Source organism: Neodiprion lecontei, chromosome 1, assembly GCF_021901455.1.
Source record: "Neodiprion lecontei isolate iyNeoLeco1 chromosome 1, iyNeoLeco1.1, whole genome shotgun sequence".
NCBI lineage: Eukaryota > Metazoa > Arthropoda > Insecta > Hymenoptera > Diprionidae > Neodiprion > Neodiprion lecontei.
This window is the reverse complement of record NC_060260.1, coordinates 24,773,184-24,799,489: the sequence shown is the minus strand read 5'-3', so window position 1 is coordinate 24,799,489 and position 26,306 is coordinate 24,773,184. Positions and strand designations below refer to the sequence as shown.

At 42.7% G+C, this 26,306-nt stretch overlaps 2 protein-coding genes and 2 non-coding genes across 10 annotated transcripts in view; 1 reads left to right on the top strand and 3 right to left on the bottom strand.

Moving 5' to 3' along the window:
• Positions 1–26,306, top strand: part of LOC107227963 (ankyrin repeat domain-containing protein 6) — a 92,798-nt gene that overhangs the window by 53,374 nt on the left and 13,118 nt on the right. For all 7 annotated transcript variants that reach the window (XM_046743411.1, XM_046743368.1, XM_046743323.1 and 4 more), the window contains one exon: positions 8,766–8,867. In XM_046743411.1, coding sequence (XP_046599367.1) covers positions 8,766–8,867 — 102 coding nt within the window. The remainder of the gene's footprint in view (positions 1–8,765; positions 8,868–26,306) is intronic.
• Positions 809–881, bottom strand: Trnar-ucg. Its single transcript has one exon. It is a non-coding gene; the product is annotated as a tRNA-Arg (tRNA).
• On the bottom strand, positions 14,672–14,792 carry Trnal-caa. Its single transcript has 2 exons — positions 14,755–14,792; positions 14,672–14,716 (listed from the first exon to the last, which is right to left on the bottom strand). It is a non-coding gene; the product is annotated as a tRNA-Leu (tRNA).
• On the bottom strand, positions 18,256–19,289 carry LOC107227975 (ERI1 exoribonuclease 2-like). The gene is made up of 2 exons (XM_015669307.2): positions 19,138–19,289; positions 18,256–19,033 (listed from the first exon to the last, which is right to left on the bottom strand). The coding sequence occupies exons 1-2, from the start codon at positions 19,167–19,169 to the stop codon at positions 18,346–18,348; spliced, it is 720 nt and encodes a 239-aa protein (XP_015524793.1). The 5' UTR covers positions 19,170–19,289; the 3' UTR covers positions 18,256–18,345.

The window sequence follows — 26,306 nt, the reverse complement described above, 5'->3', positions numbered from 1 at the left end:
AGTAACTGAGAACAACATGATAAAATCTGTTTTTGGCAATCTTTATTCGTGAAATGAGTGACAACCTGCGGTACACGTATTGGGTCCGTAATTTCCGTACATGCAACAGGTTCTCCTCGGGGAAAAATTCCTTCAACTTGGATGTGAATTCCTTCATCTCGAATACATATCGTTAAATTCCCACGAACAAAAATTAAAGATACGAATTTACACTCAACTGTAGATTATTTCCTTAAGGGTGGAATTCTTGCTGTACGTACGCGCCTGGTACTTGACTTTTATGACTCGTAAAGTTTCATGCAACGAGAAGAAGAGTCTTCGGGTTAAAACGTCTTGCCATTACCTGCGAAAGACCGTCCAGCACCTAATTATATCCATTTATTGTTAGATTTAGGAATCCTGAACGTCGGTTAAATTTTGCAGTAAATTTGTTTAACCAAAATATAAGAGAAGGGCACCTGGGCGCTAGGAAGCTGCGTTTATTTACTCGCTCGTTGGCGTACCTATTCACGATAAAAAAGTACGAACAAAAAGTTTACAAACCGTATACCGTGCTACGTTACGTAAGTGACGTAAAAATTAACATCTACGCTTCGCACTCTCCTATTTGCCAAGATGCGTACGCATAAGGCAGTTGCGCAAGAACGAAAGTGGCGACTGTAAAAAAAATGAGATGTGAAATACTCGATGAAATTCTTCGATCGGTACGAACAGCAAAGGTCCAAAGTATGCGTGTCCATCTTCGGCGCTAACTTTTCACCCGCATTTCGCACGGCGGGAGTCAATTAAGGGAAAAAAAATCTATCATCGACCGTGACAGGATTCGAACCTGCAATCTTCGGATCCGAAGTCCGACGCCGTATCCGTTGGGCCACACGGTCGCTTAAGGGTAGCAACCCCCGAAGTAAACTGAGTCTACAATCCACCCCTATGCAGGGGTGTATCAATTTTCCGCATCCCCGTGCGAAGGAAATATTTTCATCGGCCCCAAAAGCGTCTATTTATTTTGTTTAAAATGTCCTACAGTACGAGATTCGAAAATGTGCTTTCACGTCAAAGAAGGTCGAAATAATATTTCTAGTAGATATTAAAGAAATCCAATATAACTATGCTCGCATTGTGGATTGAATACTAACAGGTTTCAGAGATAGTTTATCGCAGGCAAAGTGTAGATGAATAAATTATCATGCGTATAGTATTTGACAACTCGATGTTTCTCGCACAACTTTTATTTATTTATATTTCTAATGGCACTCACGTGGATTACAATTAATAACTTGTGAATCCAGAAATCGCTCGTCGATCATCGATATTATTCAGGAATACAGTATACTTTTGGACCGTTCTGAACGTCTCCGCATTTGGACTGACGAAGAAACGTGATGTCTTCCTGGCGCAGGGGGAGCGTCAGAATCAGCCTCAAAAGTGGAGGACAATTGTATATGGAAATACAGTAGCCAGACAGCGCCGTGGGGCTCTTGCAATCGAAACCAGTCTCTGTAACAAAAGCTTTTTTTCTTATCCTCGTATTCGTCTCCTTCTTATTTTCTACTATCTTGTTCTTATTCTCAAATTTTCAACTCTGCGCCGCTGCGAGATGCTTCCTGGCTAAGTGATCTCACAAAAGGAGACACAGAACGATTTACGGTAGTTAAATTTTCAAGGTTGTATCTTTCAAGGCCGTCTACTGCAGCTGCCAGTATTTGATATTACGAACTGCTGTGATTCGTGCTGCTCTCTTATCTGGCAATTACTTATCGATCAAAAAGGCACATTTGGTAATGACACGTTGTACAATAATTTGATCGTAAAATGATTTTTTTTATCGTTCGTCGAAGTTCGCGTAATAAGTTGTGAAATGAAATTTACAAGCAATTTGAATTTTATTACACATACACGGTACTTTTGCAACGCAACTTCTTGCCCTTTGTTTTTCTTTCTTACTCTTATTTTTGTTGCCCCTCATCAACGTAGCATCTTTCACCAACAACGACAAACACGACAACGAAAATACGCGCGCACACACCTGCGTTTAATCGGTTCAGATTATTTCTCGTTAATTGGATTTTAAGTACGAGTACAACAGGCGATTAATTGGGACTGCGAAGATTATTACGACCGTAATTCGAACGGTAGCTATACGAGTATATTCGGTATAATTGATCATTCTAAAGAAAATACGTGCACCTCAAGAGTGGAAATTGCGGAAGCTTGTTACTTGGGTCAAGAAATTGACACTCACGTGCTTGGCTGCCTCTAATAAGCATGACCATCATCACCAAAAGCGCGCCGCGTTTCTCCATGGCGATTAATGTCATACTATGGGGTTTGTAGACTCTTACCAGTACTTGTATTACCCTTCCGCGGTTGTCGGACTTCTTTTCAGAACAAGAAAACACCAAACATCTACTCGTGTTGGACTTATGTCGTTGCGTCCGAAGTTGCGAAGCAAACTTTGTATGGTACCCGAAACCGCAGACCAAATTTTTGCAGTATAACGGTCAGTGAAACACACGCCAATTATTGGTCTTGGACCGTATACGATGATAAGTACAATAATGTCGTTGGATTATTCATAGATATAGTTACAGACACGCCAGGAACAGCTACCGTGAATTAATTTACACCTCGCAAGGTATGACCATTGGTTCTCCGTCATGGTGAATACGATTAACCTAACGGTTACGATGCGTATGGTATGTATATATGGTAATACGACACGAGATTTTCATTCACCGTTTCTCGCTACGGTTCCAAAAATTGAGAGAAAATCAAACAACCTTTGGTAGATAGAAAGAGAGAGAGAGAGAGAAAAGATAAAGAGAGAGAGTGGAGATAGTAGCAGTAAGACGTGTAGTACGATAAGCGCAGCTACGATCTGAGCATTATACTATGGTAGTGCTTCTTGTAGGACACCATAATCCGTCGAATACGAAGTGACTAGAGCCACTACAGAGTCGAGTGCCCGCAGGTATTTCCAATAAGAAGCTGTTTACCGAGATGTTTTGAATTTGAATGTACAAGAGATTGTGAAACGCGTAGGTATATGAAGAGGTACCTTTACTGGAGATGAATTGTTCTACAAGAAAGAAAGGGGCATTATTTCGGAAATTCCCAGCCACGCTGACTTGATTCGTCCGGAATTCCCGGACGATCGGTATCCGATTTAGGACGGAATTTTCCTGTCCACATCATTCACACATAGTTTTTATTGGCTTTTTTCAACCCGATCACTGTGGCGTTTTTTTTTTTTTTGCACCACTTAAGTGTAGGGAGGGTCAAATCGACCCTATGCTAAAGAAAACTCGAACACGTCATCTTAAAAGTCTGGAACATCTATAGATCGGCTGAAAATGTAACGCGTCTTTTAAATTGGGACACCCCGTATGCTGGTCGCATCTAACTATAAGGCGTCCATATGTATACAACAAAACAGATTATATTTTAGAAGTTTTGGTGAAAATTGTTCTTACGACACAGAGATTTTTCTTATTTCGAGCATCTCCAGCGATACGGCAGAACCAGTTTAAATTTCTGGCCGTCGTTAGTTCAAATCTCGAAATGACTGACCAATTTCACGACCAAATAAGCGTATTATAAAATTCTGTAAAAATCGTAACTATTCGAAGACTTAGCCGTTGATTACACAGGTAGCCAATCCAGCACGGGTTTGTTCCCCTGACTAATTAACGAGTTGGATATGCCTCTGACGTCTTCTTTCAGCCGCAAATTCTTCGTGCCTTAGAGCCGGGATTCCGGGCTTACCGTTCACATCCATCGACCAATTACTTAAGTGGCATAGTTGCATTAATCACTGTCGAACGAGGCACCAACGCACTTTGAGCCTATGATTTTAATTTTCTTCCTCTTCGTAAGCAAATACGGAACGTAGAGTAGGCCAAATGAAGCTAGGGCCAAGGGCCTCGGTGCGAAGAGATGGTAGACACGCAAGACCAGCAAGTAGGTATCTCTACATGCGATAAATCGTCGAGGGCCGGCGGTGGTTTTATCCTCTGTAAATATTCTGACGTCTCTTGATTTAGCGATTCGCGCCTCGCAAACTTTGCTTGCTTGTTAGTGACACACCAGGTCCGTATAGGAATATACGCATACCTTACGTATGCCGCGTTGTGTCAGCGGCCCACGCAGTTTAAACGGGCGAAATATCACCCTGACACACAAAAATTCGCCGGAGATTCGTATCGCTTTTTCAGACCCGACTCTTCTCCTCTGCCCACCACCAACCCTTCTGCTCTTTTTACAACCAAGAAGAGGCTTTCAACAAATACGCACCTCGAACAAGAGAGATTGAATTCTGAGTATTCCGACCAGAGTATGAGATAAAATTTCATGCTATATTCAAAGTCCAAATTGCGCACCACCAGGGAAAAAATTGGATGCAGCTGCAATGGATGAAATTTCGACATTGGATTCAACGGTGGATTTCATCTTCTACAACAAAACTGGTACCTTGAACACGACTGCAAAGGGAGCTAAGAAAAATAAAAGTCAAGTATTTTTTTCAAATCGACGTATAGTGTGTGCGCCCCTTCCTATACCTCGACGATTCATCGACGCTCCCAGTATTGTCTGCGAAGTAATTAGCATGCTCGACCTACGTAGCTGTGGCACACGGAAAAGGGTGAATACATTAGACACTGTACCATGCAAGAACTTGAAGCATCCTCTTCGACGCCCAATCGTTTCCGATGCTAATTAGGTAGGCTCACTGTAGCTACGTTGGATTTGTTGAGATGAAAATTAAGTTCTTTGCGCTCCCAGTATTTTAGTTGCACAAGAAACAACGTAGGTATTCAAACACACGAGTACAACGTTTAGGAAACGGCTTCGACTACTTCTGAATGAATGTTTCCAGTTCGAAATTCAAACATTACCCAAGTGTTTCCGTGGATGCGTAGTCACCGATCGCACACAGAAGTATAAACGAATCTAACTTTTCTTTGTGTCCAAGTGGATTGTACGCCTCCATCCTCGGGCTTCCGAGCAAGTTACTTAATAATGCCAGACGCGATGAACGGCTGAATGAACGAGCAGACAATCACCAGGATGAGAAAAGAATCTTAAGTGCATCCTCAAAGGATCCATGGGGTCCGGGTTGCATGCACCGTACACTTATATCGCCACACGTTAATGTTGTGAACATTTTCACGCATGGACGTGCGTCCGGCTCGATGTACCTTCAAACGAGCATATTTCATCCCCGACGAGATCTTGACACGTGCAGACGGCATGGCAGTATGTATATACATATATATATATATATATTTATATACGTACATACTTTCGTTGAAACTATTCGGTGAGGTAAAAGGAACCGTTGATATCAGGATGAGCTGACAAACTAACACTTTCTTCGCGGTGTTTTTTCAGTTGCATTATATGTTGCCCGAATAATGATCCATGCATCGCCTCCGGAGATAAGGCGCTTTCACTTTGCTGTAGAAGGTGGATCAGGTATGCGGTGGTTCCCGATGTAACGAGCGGCATGCGGGAACTCTCGAAACGCTGTGCAAACTGAATTTATTTCATGATCAGATGGAAGTGGCATACCGTATATAGTAGAGGAGTGAAAACCGGCGATCAGAAATGGTTTTTAACCGTGAAACAGGTATTGTAAGGCTTTGGTGAACCTCGACCTTTCGAACTGTTGAACAATGTATCTCGTTAGGGTGTTATGCTGTTCCTTAATCATTTAAAGTCACTAAGATGCTCCGCATAAGCATGGCGCCACTTCGACTAGACCGCCCATGGCGAAGTTCTTTGAAATAATGATAGAATCGTGCAAATACTAATTCTTAATTAGATATTGGTAACTAAGTTCGGCCAGTAGGTAAAAGAGCCCGCTAAGTCGGAGATCTTGTCAATCAGCCACACATGAGAAAACGAGAAAGGAGGGCCCAGATACAGAGTTGCGCATGAGTATCCTCTCCTGGTGCGCATCGAATCAGAATTTGGAATGCCCTGGGGGTTCCCCCATTCGCGAATAAAGGCGCCGGCACCTCTGTCGACCGTATTTCGCGTTCCGTCTAAAAAAACTAAACAAAGTCCGAATTAGTCAGGATCGCGTTACACGTCAACGTCACGTTATACGCGGTCACAGAAAAAACGTTTCTACGGTTAATTAATTCCATGGTAGTGAAAGAAAAAGTCGGATGAAAAAAACAACTAATGATATACAGAGGATTAAAGAATCCTGCCGGGCTTGCAGACGGTAACACGTCTTTCACAAAAGGTGCTTCTCGAATAACTTACACCAGCGTTTCCCGTTACGTAGGCACTTTTGACGAGAGAAAGGTAAACCAATTGCTCCATCACGATTTAATCACATCAAAAACTGTGGCATATTCCCTGTGACCGTGATGAAAATACAACATACCAAAGTGTCGTACACGCGTGGCTGGTATATAAATTACTTTTGAAATTGGCGACACTTGTCACGTGTGCAATTGTCAGAGGCTGCATCAAAATCTGACCTGCATTTTTGAACACCGCTGCAGCATTTCTGTGCAGTTTCATATAATACGTAAGCGATGAAATACGCACGATTACGCCACGACTTTCAAATCACTCAGTAAGGAACATTAAATTCGAGTTCACCGACCGTGAGGAGGAACGAGGAACCATTTGCTTCCATGGTTGAGACAATACGCGGAATAACGACCCTGCAAACAATGCCAGCTTTCACGTGCAATCGGATCACCGTATCATATGGCCCTATTTTCACCGTATAGACCTGCCACCGCTCTGCTCTTACTGGTGCTGTTAAATTACACCGAGTATATCTACTCCACTGATTGCGGGTTATGGTTCCAAGATAGGGCCGGCAGTGTGACCCAGCTGTTCACGCATCGTTGTGAAAAAGTATGTAGGTACGGTCTGCTGAGCCTCATGAAACACATTACACGAATAGGCTAGATCAGCACACTTTTGTAAAATCATTGTACTGATTTCTTTTTCCACACATTCGAGTGTTATGGACTTAATAATGGTGTGTTTTCTGAGTTGGCATTACGGAGACACAAGGCTTTTCGTTACACGAATGTATTTAGCAAAAACTTTCGCGTCAAAGTAGATAAGCTTAAACTTTATCACGATCGTGCAGAGAAGAATGCGAAACACTCGTGGTGGTCAGACGTTGTATAGATATACCCGTACTCCCTACTACGGTTGAGGCTTTTTGAGCAGGTCACAGAAGCCGACTGCACGGTAAGATCACGGGCTAATTAATAGAGACGGTTGAGTACAAGTCTCAGCGGTAGATTGTGTAATTATATGCGATTCGAGAGCAATTTTAAGGACATTGGATGGCGGCGAGCGAGTTAATTCAAGCGAGATCGTTATCTCGTATCTCTCAGCGCTTTGTTCCCTTGTCGCGGTCAGCGTAGAATCATAGATCTGACATTCCGCGTTTTCACCGTGCTGACTGAGCTAATGAGAAGAAATAAGACGGACTGGTTGCGGGGAAGGCAGCCATCCCCACAGGCCGACGACAGACCACCAATGGAATAGCTCTGTGCCGCACTTACAAGGAAAAGTATACCTCTGTCGGGTATTCAACGTACCCGCACCATTCCAGAGTTACTGCGAACATCAAACTAGACTGCTCCGTTTACCCCGAGAAGTGTACAGCCGTTCAAACTGAATGGGAGCAACTTTATACCGAATATATTACAAAGCTTTTGCCAGCTTTTTAAAGACGGATTACAACCTTTTTAGGGTATACTTGTGCGTTTTGTCAGTTTGGAGATAGGTGCACAAGAGTTTGGGGTAGCTGGTCGAAGGGCTTCGATTGAGAAATTAGAGGAGGTCAAGATTCGAATGCTGGTATATTATTTAAATCCATACAACTACGATTTGAAACTAATTCTGTCGTGTAAAATTTGGCACTGATCAATATCATCGCTCAGAAGTTCAATAGCAATATGCTCGGGCTCAATATCTTGCCGAGCACCGTATGAAGTGATTATTCCTCGATAATAAGTGAATGTTCGAAAACGCCGATTTTAATAACGAAATCCGATTAAAATTTCTTTGATTTCTTACGTGCACACTGTTGACTGATATTTCTGAGAAGTTTATCTACATCCGGTGACCACCGCCCGAGGGTAGGCATGATGGAAGTAAGCGTGCAAGTATTTATAGAAACGTCTTGGAAGTTGGAAATGTTGAAGCACTTTATACCTTCAGTCATGGGCTAGGATGATGGGCGTGGCCGAGGTGTAAATCCTTTTATGCCTATTCCGAGAGCATAGAGATGCACCGCACGAGGCAGACAGTCGTTCGCGAGAAACGCCGGTGCACGAGTATCGTCGAGGTATAAGGGCCAAATTATTATTCACCGGGGAAGAACTCGTTCCTTTCTCAAGCCCCGAGTCAGTCTCGTCGAGGTACCTGCACATATACCTCGAAACACGGCATTCGCCATGGTGGGCCCGACAAAGTAGGCCCGCGTACATGCTTGCATACCTCTGTACGAAATTGCCGGTGAACTCGAGGTGAACCCCGTCTTTTGCAAGGACCGCAATGTTTTTGACCCATGTTGCCATAACTGGACGACAGGACCGTTTACGGAGCCTAGCTACACTTGCGTAACGCTGCTTGCTCAGTGGCCAAAGAAAAGGCTGAGATGGGAGGAGAGAGAGAAAGAGAGGCAGAGATCTCACGTGATACCTCACCCAGATCTGTCACCTCCGTGTTATCATCCTGTCAGATGTTAATTTTTTATTACTCTTCTCTTGTTACAGTCCGGTTCCACACCGCTTCAACGAGCTGCTGCCGAAGGCCATCTCGAAGTTGTCGAACTTCTCCTCAAGCATGGTGCGGATATCAGCAAACAAGATACCATTGTAAGTAAACCAGGTCTCGGACCTCACACTGCCTTAAACCATGACCCAAAATCGGGCGATTATGTACCTCGCACTTAAGTATTGATTGGGAATTGCGCCCAATTGATTTCCAAAAATTTGCTTACCCAATATCACCGATGAAACATCAGTTTTCACAGTTGTCAGGTTCTATCTGAAGCACAACTTTCACGCAGGCATTACGACTGGTACTACTGCCAAGAATTGATATACCGAATATGAAAAAAAACATTGGAATGTCTGAATATCGTAAGTTAATGATTCTGAGCCTTTGACACATAGGCACCATACTGGTATTCTGTTCATTAGTAGCAAACTTTATCCGGAACAAGTCTAGGACGCTGTCTTGCTTCAGGTTTCACCTTTTCAATGAACTTTTTTTTTTCTAATTGGATATTCCAGATCGTTTGAACAATATTCTTATTTCCACTGGGGTAAAAACAAGTCAGTGAAAATGTGAAAACTGTTTTACACCGAGCAACCTACCAGAGAAGCAGTGTAAAGTAGTGCTATTTATAACGTAGACGGTTATGTCGGGAATTGGTAAAGCGTGTGGTGCCGATGTTCTACCTAAGGGATCAATTAGCGTCCTGTAGGTTACTTCGAAAGAATATGATTAACGTGAAGCCGTTGCTTCTTGCATCGTGACCTGAAAAAGGGGAAGTCCGACAAATAGTTACAGGTTGCTGCTGTACATTGTATCATGACGCACCGTACAAGTTCATGTATCCCTCGAGTTTCACGATTCGTTCATGGATGAGCCAAAGGAAGGAGCTGCAGCGATGCGGACGTGGGAATGAAGCTGCAATGCGTGTCCTTCGTGAGAGCCTTCGTGAGGGATAAAAAGCGAATTCCCCCAGAATGAAACTGGGAGTAATCGGCGGTATTACCGAGTAACGATCACACGTTCCTGTACAGATTCGTTTTGTTCAATTTCTCTCCCCTTTCTCCCCCCTCCGTATTTTAACCCCGAACTTTGCGAAATTACAGCTCATATTCTTATCTCGGATCACTGATCACCGGCAAATCTATAACGCATATTATAACGAGCGAAACTCCGCGCTCCATATCGCACAACAAATCGCGATTTCTCGCAATTCCGTATCGCCGTGAAACACGATAATTTCTCGCTGAATTACAGAGTTATTCGCGTTGCATATCGCCAATCCCGTGCCTCCCGCGAAAGAATCGACAATGAAGCGAATTTATAATACCTCGTATAATGTTCAATGCCTCGGCTCAATGTAAATGGTGATAAAACTATTAAAAACGTGACGCATAAGGGTATCCAACTATCGTTTCACTACCGTTTTACATAATTTGGCAAAAACCTTACTTGCAACGGGAATATTTTTTTTCATCTTCGCCAGTTCGGATCACGAGCCACTTGCGAAGCTCTCGCAAAACCGCGAATAGATAAGACTTGAAAGTCGAAACAGAAGTATCGTGCAGTGGAGCACGTACGGGATATGTAGTTGTAGACAGAATTACACGCCGCATAGCTACGTGCTGCAGCTAGTCCCCATAAGCGATTTAATCGGGCAACTAGCGAACGAGTCCTATCTCGATTGGCGAACTCGGTGTACAGGATGCAAATGTCAAAGGGCCCGTTCGTAGAGCATGTAACGGGCGCCAGCTGCGGCAGTCCTGCAACGCCACCCGAAGACAGACTCGGTTTCTCGATGCCTGCCTTCCTACGTCTCGGATTGAAAGAGGGAAATTGCAATGTATCCGAGGGGCGAGTGTTGGGACAAAAAGTGAACCAACCGGATTCTCCTCCGTACTGCCAGGGACTGTCTGCAAGGATCGAGAGTCTCGAGAACTCTCCGATTTTGTTAACTACACACGCACTTCTACCCTAACCATTTCCCATAGATGTCAGTCCGGTCCAAAGAAGAACCAACGACTGTCTCGAAGGCTGATTGTGAGTAGAAAAGAGAATCGAGGAAATTGCGCGACAATGCAAATTTTGGCTTGATCGGCGAGAAATTTGTCACGAAGATACATCTTCGAACAAAATTCACTTCAGAGTTGTGATTTCGTAACGTATTTTTGAAACGTGGATCGAAGTTGAACGTTACAGTAACAAACGAATGAACAGTACTTCATTCCGATCTCGTGATCGAGTAAAACATTAATGGGAGTCATTAAGTGGTAGGTAGGTATAGTTCACCGGTATATAATGCGATTGACCGAGTTCTTATGGCCTTCTCAATAAATCCCCATGAGTACACCAACGCCGTAGAAAAAACATTATACGTATCCCGGATAAATGTGCTATTTACGGTCTAACTAACTTTCGAAATTCCTAAAGGAGAATCTTTTTCAGTTGATTAGAAATCTGCCACGCTCGTTTTAAAATCTTCTAGAACCCATTTGATAAATAACTCGATTGGAAATCGGCTTTTCTTATGAAATTTGTTAACGGATTACCAGGTCTCTTATTTTTCTGGACCTAGCTTATACGTAGGTATACACGGTACGATGCTCATGCCATAACCGTTCAAACGAGGTTTCTAACACCTGTCCGGAATTAAATTGGTGCTCCACGCACAGCTGGACAGCTGCGGTGTTAATAATAAAAAAACTGTACACGGTAATATTTTTCATTTTGCTTAATCTTCTACGTCAGACCAGCGTTAGAATATCGGTATAGGTATAATATAAAATATTGTTGCTAGAAACGAAGAGCAAAAGAAAACGACCTTCGACGAGCGGAGAAGTTTCGATATCCACAAACAGCTTTGAAATTCTCTTCTGATCTGTAAAACGAGGAGTAACGTTACTTCGACATTTTCTTTCCAAGTACGTCCCGATTGCCAATCACTGATTGACGAGCTGCTTAACGGAAGAAACATGCGACGGTTGTCGTGAAAAAGTAACGCTATTATCGGACTGACCGCGGTGAAACATCAATGGAAATCGACAGCTTTTCATCGCGGTTCAAGAAACGTAGAGTTTTGCCTCGTTAGCCGAGACGCGAACCGCGATCTCCGACAATCAGAAGAGAGGAATCGAGTGTTCCGAATACAAATGGTTCCGGACAAGCGATCAATGACTTCACTCACCGCGACGCGGTTCGCTGCAACGCAATCTATTTTCTCGTTTTGGCTGTATCTGTTCATCTACGTCCGAATAGCGCACTGCAGCCGTCATCGATAAACGCGTCTTGCAGCTTTACTCAGGCTTATCGGCACTTTAAACAGACTTCAGACTCACCTGTCCCTCTAGTGTGTACAGTCGTCCACTCCTGTCACTACCGTCTGCCAGTTGTTAGTTCTGACAGGCGAAAATGATGACGTTCGATCTCTGATGATAAATATAATTAATTGAGATGGACAATCGAAAAAATTCACTATGCTCCGTGTCACTGCTAATTTTTTAAAGACAAAGAGATACAATTTTGACACTGATTTAATGATCGCTTATACAATTCTTGTGGAGACACATGAACGGTACTAGAACATATTTCAAAAATATAATTGATACGGGGTTAGCGTGTCTTGAATAGAACCGTATGGTTCATCCTAGATTCTGGGAAGCAGCAGAAAGGCAGGGATTAGATCTTAGTAGACAGGTTGATTTATTACGGCATAAACACTTGCACAATCGCAATATGCACTCATTTGAAAGTCGTTCGCAATGCTCGGTATAAATCAAACTCTGGAATAGGTTATACAATTGAAGACTGTGATCGCATGTACTGATCATGGTTATAATGTTACAATGAAACAGGAATACTCACCGACTGTAATTTTCACACTAATGCGATGAAAAATGACGAAGGGGATCAAGTCTTAAGATCTTGGGAAGTGATGGTCATCTTTACCTATTTCACTCATTACACGAACAATTACTTTGCAAGGCAGAGGTAAAGCCAAAGAAGAAAATGCAAAATGAGGGAAAGTCGAATGCTGCGAAATTGCGCCAGGTGCGGAATGTCAATCTTTCAAGAGACCTCACTCATTCATCAATCACGATTCACGGTTCACCGCTCGTTTATAACGATCTAGCTGTAAAAGGGAAAAGGGAACTTGTGCTCGCAGCATATTTTCAATTAGCATGATCCCTTCTCTTTGGTTGAACGGTACCTAGTCCTTGTCGGAATACATGATTACTGTTTTCTGTCCGTTACGTTGAGGCAGTTCGCAAAACCGATCACCTGCATAAATTTTTATAAGCATATTCAATGTTGAATAGTTTCAGTGAATGGAAAAAACGTGTTCTAGTGGCGACAGGATGATAACTGACGATCACCTTGTGCTAAATAAGTCGAAGGAAACGTGTCTGTAGGATAAAATTATGTTATGTTCCAGCGCCATCCCCCTTTCTATTCCTTTTTCAAAGTAGCATGTATAAAGAACAATATTTGGCTGAAGCCTGTTGCGATAACACGGAATTCAAATGAAACAAGCGGAGAGTCAAATACGTAACGTATCCGATTGGTTTGCGGAGGCGCGGCAGAGTTATCGACATACCAGCCACTATTAACGTCGCAACCTTTATCTCCAAGTCACAATATTTCACAATACATATCGTGCAATTTATAGTCACAGCCCACTACCTGCCATGCCAGTTTGCAAAGTATTTTGAAATTATGGATCGTCTCACGTGGGATCCAATGCAATATATATTGTAACGAGTGAGGTTATGGATGTGCAGGCGTTCTGACTTCTATTTTAAACAACTGTGTAAAATTTGAAAGTGATTGTCTGAACCACATCGGAGTTCTTTTACTTTTAATTTTTCATGATTTCACATTGATCATGACAGTTTCCCATAAGAATACATGTAAAATGCCAAAGATTAGAAGGAAAATAACTCCAGTATGGTTGAGATCATTGCTTTCGAACTTTACACAGGTGATCAAAATAAAAGCAAGAACAATTTGTATCATTTTCATTAACCTGGCACGATTTCACCCTACACGCCTGTACATTTTTAACCCTTTGAGTTACAGTGGTAAGTATTCTCACCACCTATTTTATATCCATTTTTTTTTTATATTTAGAGAACTTTAAAATCTATTTCTTTGCGGTTTTTCTTTTATTTCTGTTAGTATACTAATAGATTTTCACTACTCGATATTTTCGTCCGCCATATTAGATCCCCCATCTTGAATTTTTTAAATCTGATCTCAGATTCGTAATCAGCGACCCTAAAAACCATGGAATACTATCTTGTTATAAAAATTGACTTGGCACAATAACGTGTGACTCGAAGGGTTAACAGTCGATGAATACATCAATTTCCGCCAACGGATAACAAAATTGAAACTTCCTAATATTTATGAATCAAGTTACAAGTTTAATCAAAGATAACAAACGTCTTATTTACAATCTTTTCTCTTGGCGCTTGATAAGCGGAATACGACCTCAATTTCGAACTCCCCGTCTTTAAAGAGTGGAAAATCTCGAGTAGCACATCGTAAATGGATATAATGAATAATCTGACGGCCAATGAGCTGTCTTGGCTTATTGGACGTCCCGTGTAACATGCAAAGACGAAAGAAACTTGGCAAGAAAATAACAGTCAGTTACAGAAGACCGACTTCTACTGGAGATATTCGATTTTACACATCTAATTTATAGAGGCAAACTATAAAAACTTTACGATAATGCTGTGCCACATCTTCTCCGCATGCAGCGTGTTTCTGACGAGCGTTAACATGGGGTAAAGGTGTACGAATGAGCATTAATACCTATAATGTACGACTCGACGTCACAGAGGTGAAACCACCGCTGAAAAATAATCCCGAACGATGGAATAAAAGGAGAAAAAATTTCTGTCAGAAGTGGGATTCGAACCCACGCCCGCAGAGCGGACCAGAAGCCTCTGATGCGCAGCTCGGCTGCGTAAGGGACGAAACCTTGAGTCTGGCGCCTTAGACCGCTCGGCCATCCTGACACTTGACGATGGTGCACCAAATTCCTGTCAATTTCTTTCTACGGATAGTTAGTTGACTACGCATGCATGCAGGTACGCGTTGTAAAATAAATATGACAAGAACCATCTCGATAATTAATTGCATTCTCGTTACGAGGTATGCGAGGCATGGGTATATATGTGTAGTTAATATCGGTTAGTTACGAGTGAGAAATCGTTACGATTTAGAATGACGGGTCGTAAACGGTCGTTTTCTAAGCGGCAAGTTATCGGACTCCTTAATCGGTAGAGTCTAATTAATTCGGTCTATACCAACCTTAGCAAAGGTGTTAGATGTGATCTTATAAACATGATTCGCCGCATGACGTGTACAAGTCGGCGAGTATCGCTAATTTCGTTCCATTGTAACGTACAACTTTCAACGATATCTGCCAAGTTCTTACCTCCGGTGTCGTAGCTTATTATTTATTTGTAATTTTTCCCGCTTTTGTAAGGCTGAAAAATTATCCTCCTTTCAGTCAACGTACTTTGGAGATGTATTTTGACCCGCGGTACTCTTGTTATTCCCCGCGTGATGCGCGCGAAGATGGAATACGAAGTGGGCAGGATGTTGACCGCCTTGGTGAACACTAACATGCAGTTAATACCTACTTGAATGCAGCCAAATAGGAGGGGAAAAGTATGCTACAGATACCTAAACAAACGAGAGCGTGTGTGCGTGGCTGCATATTACAAGCACGCACTGTGTCGTGGCCCTTTGGAATGTTTTTAAGAAAGGCCCAGCCGCGTGAATATATTACATACACGAATTCTTGAACGCATAATTTGAACCTATCGTCGAGTTACTCGACGCCGATAATGATTATTCGCTGCCCAACCTCGATGTAAACTTTGTTCAGTCCGGCAGTGTATAATAATACAACGTTACCAGCTCAAACATAATTATACACAGGAATCCGATCGTCCGTTTTAAGCCATATGCACGGCTGATATACCTGTTACGGATTTCTATCTATAATTAAACTCCAAGTATTACAATCGCTGAGTGAGTGTACGGATTTACTTCCATTCTTTATTTATTATTATCTAATTTTTTTTTTATCCATCACCCTCCAAATATATCCAGTGGCAATCATTGTTCACGCATATCCGGGCGTTGAGGTGAGAAAAACAATTTCAAACTGGTTCAAAACAGAGACAAAATCACCGTTTATAGTGGGTTTGTGCCAACGGCTACCGAAAGACCTGTACACACCTTTACGTCGCGGCATGCAATGAGACAATGCAGGTGTTTCGGGCTTGCGGTGATGGTGCGGATAATATGTACCGCGTGAAGAAACACTCTCACAATCAGCCGCACCTTCGTGGGCATGCATAACCGCAATCTGCACTAAATAGCTGAAATGAATGTTTCCGAATGGGCATGAGTACACGATCGCGGTGCAACTAAATCGGCGAAAGTTCAACGGCAAACCGTATAAAGGCAATCTAGTTTCACTCTTGTAAATCACGTGAGGCCTAGAGGTACTCCGAAGACTAGGCTGTAGGCTAGGGATGTTGTTAAAGGCTATGAAATCGAGGTCTGGAACAGGCGGATCCTGGTTGCTCTTATACATAAACCACTGTAAATAGAGTACAAAGAGACGGAATTGTGGGAACTGGAATTGAGTCGAGTTCAATGGATGATAAATCGTTAATAACAAAGCGCTGCGCCGTTCATCGATCCTATACCTTACCGTATATGCTTACATAGTTTCTTACAGCATTTGCGGCAGCACTTATAAACATCTGTGCGGGAAGATTACTCTTCCAATGCGAAGTAGCCTTCAATAGTAAACTGAATTTTACGATTACGAGCGAGGAATGGAACTGCTGATTGCTGCAGATGAGTCAAATGCAATATCCAATTGGTCTCGAGTCCTGTTGCAGGTAGGTACTGTACCCTCGCGTATCGTTGGATCACTCCTGAGATTTGTGGCCGACCGTTTAATGGAAGTAGAAGCTGAGAATTTCCTGGATTCTGAAGAATAACTTAACAGTGACCGTCCTGTGTTGTTTTGTCACGACTTCCACGATTCTGCCCCGTAGACCTGGAGCTTAATTGAACGTTCAGAGATCGTTTCACGCGCGGTAGATCCACACCGCGGCTCACGTCAGCTTTGGCTTTATTTCCTTACCTGCGGACGGAGCGCACATTGGAAAACTGGCTTTCGTTTGAATGCCCCTGTATTGTCAGACTCGTGGTTAGACCGACCTCAAATACGTATACCCCGCGTATAGACCTGAATGGAAACAGCACCCAGGGCGAGGTACAAATGCACCTCGCGTTGAAATTCCGCAACGACACCTGGTGTCGTGCACGCTTTAACCGCTGGGATAAGTGCACGAGGAATATACACGTTCTGAGCAACGTCAATCGATTCAGGCTACCGTAGTGAGAGTGGATACCCACATCGGACATGGTATAGCTGTAAAAGTGAACAATGTTGAATATGGGCGGAGGAACAATGCGCCGTAACGAGGAGAGGAAGCAATAATGTCTAGGTGCGCCATGCCGGCGATGTTTTCACGGCAAATACTCCGCACCACGTAGCCTGCTTCGTAACCCTCTGGTTAACGGAGGAATAACTTTAGTCTAGACTCCTCTGCACTCTTGCAGCCTCCTCTAAGAAATAATGGTAATGTAGGTCCGAACTGTGATCCCGGCGGTGCTCCGTGACCCTCTAGCCCGCACATGGCCGATGGCTCAAGCGTGTTTGTGGCGTCGTGAACGTTAAAGCCAGCAGGACCTTTGCTCCGTAAACGTGAACCCAACAGGATTTTCAACGCTTCTAAACTTACTTTCCTATCTCTTTTTGACGGCTATCGCTTATTTTTCGCTTCATTCTTCGGTGAGACTGGCAATCTCGCGGAAGATCGGCCGCCCGGTAGTGTGAAGCGTAAAACTTCAGTGATGCGATACCAAGCTACCGTTTTTACGATACCTATTACACTTGTATCTATAACCTTCTAAAACGAGTCTACGAGTGCACACAACTTTATTTTATAAGCGATTATGCGCAGGTCATAAACATATTGTAAAGCAGCACGAGATTTCTTGCTAGCACAACGCCGATGTGGCGACTGGTACACTAGCTTGTGTACGAAGGTACAACATGCAGTTGCGATGGTGTTGTTAGACTTTCTGCGATGGCATTCGATGCATGTAACCAACTACCGGACTGAAAGTACGAGGGAGTTTAAACATAGTAATTTCACACCACAAAAAGTCCGACTACTATTATTAAGGTCATCTAACTGTAAATTTATATGTCGTGGAAAATTTACACACCATGTTGACTGCATCGAGTAAATTTGCATAATTACAAATAGCGGTATGCATACACGCAGAAAACGTCAATGAATTGCATGCAAATCTTTCTAATACGGGATTAATCAATGTACGGTAAACAATTTTGATATAAATATCTTTAATCTCAACCATCGCAATCCTAAGGAAAAATTTTTCGCAAAACTATTTCCCTTACAAAAAATTTTTGTTGGATATATTTCATCGTCAGACGTGTGTTAGAGGTCAAACGCTTGACGTGATTTTCAGTTCGCATCCCTTCTCGCGCATGGCCAAGGCAAGGTTTGCTATGTTAGTCGCATACTCTAAGCTAAGATATTCTTTCTCCTTCCATTTTAATTTCATCCTGGCCATCGCGTCTCTCATATTTCTAGGTAACGTGTTGTAATGTTCAATCCATATAGCACGCAAATCGAGCCAAGTAGACAAATGCTTAACGTAAACGAGTCGTTTTCTCCTGGCTTCGATCGGCAGGCACGTTCCCAAGTCCAAATCGGACCAGGTCACCGGGATCGTAACGGGATTTTTAGGGTCTTGCTTCGACGGTAATTTCAAGCCAACGTCCTTCTCCAGTTTCACAAGCCAATTCGAATACAACATGAGGCAAGTTTTCAAAGGTACTCCGTTATCCGCGGCTTCCTGTGATACTCCGGTAGATTGCACACAATGGCTTGACAAAGTTGGTTGCTCGGTTGGCATTACGTGCTGATGAAACGCAGCGACGATATTCTCCGTCACCAGGCTGACTACAACAGCTGCGAAGTCTATGACCTCTCCGTCAGTTCCCGTTGAGGACTCGTCTGTCTTTGTACTTAGGAGTTTCAGCGCTATCAAGTGTCGCGGACCCTCTGGATTTCGCGAACCACCAGCAGCAGATTCTGGTATCACCAATCGCTCCACTAGGTTCAACCTCCTTGATAGAAACAACGGGAATGATATGAATTTATCACCGTTCATTCTTCATTAAAAAAAAAAAAACACTCCTCGTGTACACAGTAGTTCACTCAGCATGCATACCTAGCTAATGACTCGGTCCTATCTTCGGCCATCGCCTCTGTCAGTTGACAAAAAGCAATGCGGCGATGCAGGACAAGCGATAACAGTAAAAAAAAAAACTGGAAGTTGATGATGTTCCGAAGCGATCCACCACCCAAACCAGCCTGGCCTGCTCACGGTCCTGCGTTCACTGTTCTATTCATATATTAAGGCACCAGTAGTCACTGGTTGAATGTTTCGCAAACGCACCGTTAGGTTTCGCTGCGTCCTGGAATGCTACTCGTATACGGTTCCTGGCCCTGTGGGTCGGGTTTTCGACTCCACGTGCCAGTCTCTCTATAAAATTATCGGTTGCCGATGCACAGGCCAATTAATTATACTCTTGAAAGTACAAATAAATTAGATGTGTAATAGGTGCGGTATAAATCACAGGGTCAAAGGTATTGAATTTACGAACTTCAATCAGTAATCTCCTACGAACTTCACATGCTGTAAAAATATGATATATACCCGTAGCTTCACGCGCTCACTCCTATTTTTACGACTTATCCCCTCTGTAACAAACCGTTTTCTCGCCTGAAAAGTATCGATAGTACAAAAACTGGTGGATTTCTTTACCACCGAGCTCTGGATAATAGTCAGCTCGGTTGAAGTTGAGCCATAACGCTTTACAGCGAAGTGCAGCAAGCACCGAGTGAGAATGCAGCTCAGGTAGATAGGTAGGTACAAAGTCGGGAGGAAATACCGTCCTTTAACATCGATTAATTTACCGGGATCCGAGGACTGTGGTTAGCGAAGAACGACGCGGCACGCGGCGGTTCATCTTCATAGTATAACTTTCTCCAGGTCTGGTCGTAAGCTCAAGCGGCGCCGGCAGTAGGTCATTAATTTTGGTCGATTAAACACTTTTCCCAGAGATGATAAGCATATCTAGCACCACGACGGGTCTAACTCTTCAAATTGTCACTGTCGCGTGCCAACGACTTGTCAGACAAGTTGGCACGTACCTATTCCAGTCAGAAATTGCCTGCGTCAACTAGAAAATAGCGTGCTTTTCTTCTTCACGGCTGTAACAGGATTCGTACGCACAGGGAAAACCTGGTAAACCAGGAAAACTCGGGGAGTTTCGTACAGCAGGGAAAAGTCAGGGAATTTCGAAAATAAAACTGGAATTTTAAGTTTCTTGAAGAAATAAACTCGTTCTTATACGTACATTACTTGATGTCAAACCTACTTTCGTTTTTTTCTTACTGAAAATCGCTGGCTGTTGTTTGTAAATTAGTAGTCGGTCAGTAACTTAATCACTAGGTAATATTGAAGGTATTAGTATTAATATGCAAAAAAATTGTCATTAATCAGCGGCATATTTCTTGGAAGGTTACTGAAAAAAATCCTATATTCAGGCTGGAACACCTGGAAAAGTCAGGGAATTTCGGGTTCCAAAAAGCCTACGAACCTTGTGTAGGAACCCTCAGAAGTGTTTCGAGGGGAAAACGCCGGCAGTGCTCTGAAGGCGAAACCAATATATCTGACTAATGAAGCAATTATTTGTACGTTGATTTCGATTTTCCTAAGGATTGATCGAGCCCGATTCAGCGCGGTGTTCTCTAAACTATAACGAACCCTCGGCCAATGTCCGCTCACCAACACGGTGTATAAGGTCTGCTTCGAAATGGCGTTGTTAACCAATCGGAAGCCCGAGGCACGTCTATTTCCCTCTAATCTATCGCCTTAGCCAAAGGCTTCCATTAATGCAAGTTCACTTCCTCACCTGCAATTACACGTATACTCAAGAACACTCTTTACGCAATTTCAACTCTGTTATTTTCTCCAACTTGCTGCACCACCATTATCAGATTCAAGCAGATGTACTCCCGTAACACATCTTCCCTTCCACAACTTCGCGATAGTTTATTACGCAACGTATGGTAGCGATTTGTACGTGGCAAGAAGCTGCTTCCAACCCTGCCAGTACCTATCCATACAAGAGCGACTGTAACGCAGGACTATGCGGTTAAAACTACAATCGAAAATTGAACAACGGATACTGACCGTTCGGTGACTTCAATAAGTCTTCATCGCAATAACAATCAGTTGTCATTGGTTTTCGAAGACTATTACTGATACAATTACTGATCAGAATCGAGAGCGCCGTGCACCATTCCCAGGAACAGGATGAAAGGAAGGCACTTAAATTTATTACGCGACTCATACTCGTGAAGTACCCACACATATACACACACAAACGCTCGTATGCAGTCATCGTGAATCCAGGACCTATCATTAACAGTTATTACACCGGCGACTTGAAGCGATGCTGCATTTGAGAGGACGACGTCTTCCTATCGGGCACCAGGAGTGTACTCACAAAGTAGTTTAATTTATACCCTTCGATGGCTTGTACGGTACAAGTATTTCATAACCGAGTGCGACGGTTTTAAAAGCGGCCATGGTTTGGAATTTTTCAACGCAAACAACAGACGGTATAATTTAATCGAGAGTAGCACTCTGTACGCCGTAACATCAGCAGCAGCAGCGAATTACTGAAGTAATTAAAACAGCCGTGAAAAGTTCTTTCCCGGTCTCGTTACGATCTCGTGATAATTGCTTCGTTGCATACCACGGCCCCTTGATCGGCTCCGCTGTAAGAAGAGATTCTTTTGCAAAAGATCATAAAAATCCCCGCACATCTGGAGCAGTCTACTGTACCTCTGTAATTATGACACTTTGGTGAAAATAACCAATGATTCGTACGCTGAAGCTTATTAAAGATAATCGAGAAATGTACTTTTGCCGCAAACGTTCATCCGATTAGGGTGAAGTGCAACAAACCTGTTCGCATGAAGACATTTTCATTAGGAACTACATTGCGGCCAGTGCTTAAGCATCAAACGGATACTGAACGAACAGCCGTATATCTACCTGTAATCCTACAAGCACCGTGGGATTTTCGAGAAATTCATCATCCAGGGATAAAACTTATCTTACCTATTTATTTCAACGTTTGAATTAATCATTGCGCTCCAGGCGATTCTACTAAATCCCAGGGGGGACCGTGCGATGTAATTAATAACAGAAAGTACGTACGCTTCATTTTTATTCGATTCCGTATATACACACCGATAATGAGATTAGACTGTACGTATCAACGTTTTTTGTATACATATAAGATGCCGTGTACAGTGCTGCGTTGTGGGTGGCATTATACGTACCGTCTGCAAACGAAAAATGAAATAATTTAATTCACCTCGTAATCTAGTAAACGTACGGCGTGAGGATAAAAAAGAAATACTTGTAATAGAATAATATTTTTCGTTTGATTCGACGCTGCCATTAATCAGCTGAAACGGCTAATGAATCTTACAACCATGTTTTACTGCGGCAAATTTCAATAGGATTACACGGACGTGCGTCTGTATAATATTAAACGGATGAATATTAGTAACAGATGAAGGTGACCGTGGTCAGGTATTCACTCTAGTACCATTAGATCTCGAGACGAATCGTAGAGATAACTCACAAATTAAACGATCCGCTTTGAAGAGAGGCACAAAATGCAGTCAAGTGTGACACAGCAAGTTGTTATCACGCCTATCCGCTGCTGTTCAGCTCTTCACAAAAAATGTATCTGCTAAATTGCTATTCTGAGGGAGTAGACGTTGTAAAGAATTTACTGAGGTATGACTGACATATTTTCCGTATTTTATTATGTGATCATCGAAGTTCTCGTTGTAGTTCGATAAAAATACAGATAAAACTTGTCCCGACGTGAATAACACTGCAAACAGCATTACCAGTAGTCCGGGACGTTTGTTTCAGAATTAATTGCCTTACTAAATTCGTGACGCGCATTTATGCAGCTATGTTGCAACCGATAGCGAGGGGTCGCTTCAAGTGGAACCAGAATAGGATTAAACTCGTTCGTATAATATGATACATGCTCTTCACCGGGCCGATAAGCCTGACTGACGTGAACACGGCCCACCAAGCATCACAGCAGAGACCGATGCCGGGATTAAAAACATTAATGACTCTTCTAATTCCCGCGAGACCTAGTCAACCTACACGCTGAAGAAACGGATATTTTCCCGCGCGCAATCTGGTCTACTTTATTCCAAGGCAATGGTAGTAAATGCACGATTTAGTACAGAAATCCGCAATAAACATGCGCGAGTTGGACGATCGATGGTTCATTAAACTGATCGTAAAATGGCCGCTTAGATATCGGTGCCAAGCCAGTAGGATTTTCTCTGTAAATCTTTGCTAAGTTCATTGTAAATTATCAAGCTGCTTAGCGGTGTTAGAACCGGTATAATATATAATAGAAGTGCAGACTGATTTTGTTCACACGGAACGGTTACAAGGTACCATTGTTGTCTTGGCCAAAGAGTTTTCAAAGGCAAACACAGCGATGTATCCATGAACATGGATACGAAGTACCTGCCAAGATCGCCCAATCCTTCGACAAATTCCTTTAGTTTCCATATCGCTTAATCCTATAATCCTGATCCTAACCAATATCCTACATCCACATGAGTGTGAAAATCTGACACGAATTTCTGGATGCATCGGTGTAAAAACTGGAAACTCGTTTTCGTGATGTGAGTTACAGGTACGCGGTCCATGTGTGTAAAATGATATTCAACTTACATTGGTCAGACAGGATAGCGTAGAGAAGAACGGTGACTTGCAAGTTGTACGAATGAGGATCGAATAGTGGATAGGTAGCTCAAACATGGCAGAGGCATTCAGAGGAAGTTCTTTACTGTCACCACAGCTGGCAAACTGAAGTTGGTACGCACCTAGGGCACAGAGTATGATCTAGGTTTTCTAAACGGTATTTTTCCTGACCGTGGTGCCATACGGTGCAGATGATTGATTGAAAATACCTCTGAAATTCTTATCTAGTCATTCGCTTATATTACAAAAGTTCCGCTCTTGTATTAAAAAGTTCTCGAAAGTCGGTCCATTATCTTGACGTTCAACTTCGTCTTCTCAACGTTGCATGTAACTATATGGTTGGATTCAACCTCCTTTAGACTGTACAGAATATCTTGATTACTGATACAGATTGCGGGACATACAATACGCACACGTATACCTATCCATAACCGCATGCAACTCACGTTTACGTGCAAAAGGTAGGTATCGATCTCAGCTTCTAGTCATCTTTAACTACGGGAACGTTAGATTGCCTGACTCTGTGGTCAACCACTTTGATCTATCTATTCGACTCGGCAAGCCTTCGATATCTCTTATAATTACTTCATCTTTTCACGTTAACTTCTGTCTCACAGGAACGCAATAACAGCTTTCTAGGGTTCCCGCAGATCTCTAGTACCGAGAAGCTTGCAGTTATTGTTCACAGACTGCATACAGTACGGAAGCGAAATCGCAAGGATCTATTCACGAAGAATTTGATTTCATCCTTCGCGTATGAGAACAAGACATGGACCAAAACCTTTTTCTTCCTTATTACCACAATAAGAATCAGATCCATCATGCTTCTATTCAACAAGATTCTGTGAGACGTATATACATGGAGTTTTCTATCCGAAGTCAATAAAAGCAGATCGATATTCTTCAACGTTTGACCAAATCTCTCAGGGGGACCAATACTGCTACTTTCAAAAGAAAAATGTACCCAGTACAAAATCGACGTATTTCTTAATCAAAGTTCATTTCACATCGAAAAAGTATTTGGAGAAAAACAATTTGTGCTGCAAGGATTTTTCCCACACTTATGGTCCAATTCATTCTTTCGATGCCTAATATCCTCCCATGAACCATTTATTGTCGTATAAATGTGAGGAATCGGAAAAAAATGTGCCAAGCTCTTTGTAAATTACTGAATTTTTTTCAACATAAAGCAAATCATCGTAATTACTCGCATGAATTTTGTATTCAAAACCCTGCACTCAAATGATGAGAATGGTTCATCGATGCTGGATATGACGCATCGAAAGGATGAATTGGGCCATTAGTACGAAAAAATCCTTACGATACAAATATTTCGGTCCAAAAATTTGTTTGCTGTGTAATGAACTTCGATTAATAAATAAGTCAATTTTCTACTGAAAATGAGTTAAATTTGTTGAAAGTACCGGTGCCCTTGAATAGATTCACATTACAGAGTCAGAATTGTTAAAGTTCCGCATACCTGAAACACATAATTGACGGTTGCAGGTGCGGTGTTCAAAGAAAATAAAAACTCCTCATACACTCTCCTCTCCACTCGCAAATATGCAACGAACAGTTTTCCACTCTAGAGCTCCGCTGTGCAGGTTTCACATGTGAAGTTCACGCTATACGATATACATCCATACATGTATTAGGTGCCCAGTGGATGCTCTGTTCCTGGAGCGCGTGGTCCATGGCACTGCAGTGCGCAGGTAAACGCTGCTAATAATGATCATAATGATAGAGCGTAAGGGAAAGGAAAGCACAAGATCGAAACTGAGACGGGTAATAAATAACAAGAGCACAATGCACCTCGTTGTGGGATATACAAGCCGGTAAGCTCGGGTCCATATATTTCTACTCTCATAAGGGAGACGAAGACGATCAGTATTCGGTACGGCGAGGGAGTGGTTCCATCGTTGCAACGTGAAGTGGGCTCGGTTCGGGTTGGGTTGGGTTGAGTTGGGCTTGGTCTTGGTTTCGTTGGCTTAGCTTAGGTCAAGTTAGGCTGGGTTTACCAAGGAGGAATGTAGTGCCTAGGCCTTGAACCAAGCCGACCCACCCGCGGTCCTTTCAGACTTCGTTTACACGTCAGAACGTGGACTACCTCAAGCTGCGCAAAAGATACTCCACGAGTGACTTCCACCGAATGATCAAAGGCTGATACATATGCGTATTCAAGGACATGACACTGTGAATGACGCGCCATGCTTTTCATCGAGCTTGACGTTTGACATGCCTCGAGTTTCCCGTGTCTGACTTTACTGGGCATCCTCTAAAAATGCTTTGTAACTGCACGATTGATTGATAAGCAATTCGGAATAGTGTGACTCGTTGAGGGTGAACACCAAGAAAGTCATTTACAGTGCTTCTTCCGTACTCGGTTTATCCTTCGAATCGGGTTTTGCGAGATTCAATTGTTTCATGAACGTTATAAAACGGAGTTATAGTACGATAAGAACGAGTGATTTGTAATTACATTACGCAAAAGGTTTTCTCTCGTTCTCTGC